Below are 3,365 nucleotides of genomic sequence, written 5' to 3'. Positions count from 1 at the left end.
GAAGTATTAATAGGCGTGGTCCAATATAACATAATAACTACACAAAATAAAAACAAATACAAGAATGAAAGATAATATAGAAGGGAAAATTGTAGCCAAGGTATCAAACATTTCGTTTATTAGCATATTTTGTCCAAACCTTTCATTTGTGCCACCGTGAGTATCAAATCTTTTAAAAATGTGCAGCTCAAGTCTAAATTAACGGTTTCCGTTAGTTTGACCCCAAAAATCGTTAGTTGACCCCATAAATTAAAAATTTAATAATTTGATCACATAAGACATGGGCATTTTGAATAAAACACATTTTTTTATTAAATCAAAAATTAAAAACAAAAACAAAAAATAAAAAATAAAACCATAACCCATCCCCATCTCCTTCATCCCCCAAATCAACCACCACATTCACCGCTGAAAGCCACCACTACCCACCAACATCACCACCACCCATTTCTCAATCCTCCCTTCCCTCAAAACCCAACCAAATTAACCCACCTACTATTGAAATCGCTGTCGACTGCCACAATCACAGCCACCACAAAATAAACATTTGAGAAATCCCAATCTCTCACAGACTCAAGTTCTTTTCCTTGGTGTTGAAATTGAGGGAATCTAAATTTCAAAAGCAAATTTTCACACTGAAAAACGCGCTAAAAATGCAAGCAAAATTTGATTTTGAAGTCGCTAACTTGGCCCCTTCTTCCCCAATTTCGAAATTTGCAAATGATGGTAGTCTCAAATTCAAGCTCACATTTTCCCTCTATTGCTTCTCCTTCATCATTTTTATCACTAACTAACGGTACAAATTCAAGCTCATTTTCATGGAGGTCGTTGCAGTTGGTTTTGGGAGGTGCCGACGCTGCGAGCTAATAGCATTGGGCAACAGTGGGCCAATGGCGGTCGCGATGGGGTGGGGTGGGTTGGGGTTGGTGAAGGAGAGAAGAAAGACTAAAAAAGTGGCGATCGAGGTGGTGATGTTGGTGGGTAGTAAGGCTGTCGAACGGTGAAATAACTGAATATGGTGGTGGGGTTGGTTTTGATTTGGGGAAGAAGGAGATGGGGATGGTTCGTGGTTTTATTTTTAATTTTTGATTTAATAGGAAAAATGTGTTTTATCCAAAATGTCCCTGCCTTATGTGGTCAAATTATTAAAATTTTAATTTCTGGGGTCAACTGACGATTTTTAGGGTCAAACTAACAGAAATGGTCAATTTAGACTTGAGCCGTACATTTTTAAAAGGTTGGTACTCACGGTGGTACAAATGAAAGGTTTGGGCAAAGTCTGTTAATAAACGAAATGTTTGGTACTTTGGCTGCAATTTTCCCATAATAGAAGGACAAAATTGCCACTACTGCCCTACAAAATTCCCGCGTTACAGTATCCACCAAACTCCTAAAACCCCGTCTTCTCCAAATCCACAATTTTGTGAAGAAATCAAGTACAGGGCCAAGAAAAATGCTCAAATCTGAATTCTCAGACTCAGAGTCCCAAGAAAATGACTCGTCAGGTGAAGAATCTGAAAAAGAAACCCCAAGAAGCGAAGAAAAAACATCCGATTATGAGTTGCAGAGATTGAAGAGGATTGAGGAGAACAAGAAGAGAATGGAGGCCTTGGGTTTGCATAGAATTGCAAATTCTTTTATTGGTTCTGTCCAGAAAGACCATAAAAAGAAGTGTGAGAGAAAGGGCAAACGCAAAATGGTCGATGAAGATGAAGAATATAAGCCAAGCGAGATTGAAGAGGAAACGTGTTCTTCAAGTGAAGAGGATGGGAGTGATGATGACAAGTTTTCTGGGTCTCAAAAGGGAAAAGTAATCTCCTTTTGTCTTTTATCTTTTTATCTCATACACTTACATAAACGTATTTTGAGCATTTTTTATGTCAAGATTGAGGCACTAAAGCAACTTGGTTGAAATTATAATACTGTGGTTATTTAATGGTATGTATATGGATCTTGTTTTATCTTATTATTTCAATTGTATAAATGTTGCATCTGTAGAAGTTAGATTGCTGCAAATGTGAGTTACATTACCTGGTTTTTGAAGATAAATTATAAATATTATCTACTGTATGAAGTGCAAAGCGATCGGCCTTGTTTTTTCTCTAGAAATTTTTTTGCGTTCTGTGAAAACTTTAGAAAATCTAAGATGCTACAAAGAGGATTTCACGAAATTTTGGGCTCTCTTTACATCCATGACCATAAATATGTTCATACTCGCAATTTACATTTTGCTAATGTTAATTTTATTATATTTTATTTATCTTTGTTGCTGTTAGGATGATTTCACTTGACTAGGCGAGTCAAAACTGCAGGATGGGATTTATTAGGTTTCCATACCGTTAATGAATGTGACATTGGTAAGTTTAAGTAGAGAGTTGGTTGCTAGGGCTGCATTTAGCTGGGAAAGAAAACTGGGAGACAAAATGATAATTGATTTTTATTTAACTGAATCTGTTGTATTACATATGAAAGGAGGAAATAACAGAACCGTCCAAGTTACTCTATAATTTATGTCAAACTATTAGCAAACAAATTTTTTTGTCACTAAAGGGAATTTGTAAATTCTCTTTCTTTTAAGTGTAGACTTTACAAAGCGATATGCCTGTTATAGAAAATTTCTAACAATGTAGATAATAGAAAATGCAGAATCTTCTTCAAAATGCATTATTTGATGGCCATTATGTATCAAAGGGTTGCAGATGAGGACATTATGTTGTGCCTTCTCATGAACGTGCTATCATCTGTAGAAAAAATGCCTTTTGCATGCTGTATTTCTAGATGCTTGTTGCACATGGGGACAAGTGACTACACAAATGTTACTAATCTAATAGTTATTTTGATGCAAATATATAAACAACGTTTCACAGGGTAAAACTGTTATTATATTGAGTCAGAATATGTTAACAATATGCAATCTCAACAATTGAAAATGCCCAAGAATTTACTGCCTCCAGTTTGGTGTTTGTCATGGCTTCTTTTAGCAACGACTACTTATATATGTTACCAGTACCAGTCTGATTTTCAATGTGGGCATCATTGATGGGATGAGATGGATTGTTAGGTGTAGGATTCTGATCATTTTACTTGAATATCTTATTCTAGGCGAAGAAAAAAACTTCAACTCCTAAGAAGCAAGTACCCAACTCGGATATTCTGGATGATGATGCTGCCCTGATGCAGGTTTATTATTCAGCAATAATATTTGATTGATGGCTGAGTAGATTACAATTTACATATGTATCAGACAAATTTTGCGTGTTAGCTTTTATGATCAAATGCTTTATCATTATCTTCCTATGCAGGCAATTGCTCTATCCCTGAAAGATTCAGCAGGGTTTTTGGATGTGCCAACCAGCGTGCCTTCT

General features: G+C 36.0%; 1 protein-coding gene across 1 annotated transcript in view; it reads left to right on the top strand.

The window, feature by feature from the left end:
* The first annotated feature begins 653 nt into the window (after positions 1–653).
* The window catches only part of LOC111389621, a 5,430-nt gene continuing 2,718 nt past the window's right edge, over positions 654–3,365 (top strand). The window contains exons 1-5 of the mRNA XM_023014547.1: positions 654–726; positions 835–977; positions 1,331–1,810; positions 3,103–3,180; positions 3,303–3,365. Coding sequence (XP_022870315.1) covers positions 654–726; positions 835–977; positions 1,331–1,810; positions 3,103–3,180; positions 3,303–3,365 — 837 coding nt within the window. The remainder of the gene's footprint in view (positions 727–834; positions 978–1,330; positions 1,811–3,102; positions 3,181–3,302) is intronic.

The sequence above is a fragment of the Olea europaea genome, unplaced genomic scaffold (genome assembly GCF_002742605.1).
Source record: "Olea europaea var. sylvestris unplaced genomic scaffold, O_europaea_v1 scaffold602, whole genome shotgun sequence".
In the NCBI taxonomy this organism is placed as follows: domain Eukaryota; kingdom Viridiplantae; phylum Streptophyta; class Magnoliopsida; order Lamiales; family Oleaceae; genus Olea; species Olea europaea.
Note: the sequence above shows the minus strand (reverse complement) of the source record. Positions and strands in the feature narration are given on the sequence as shown.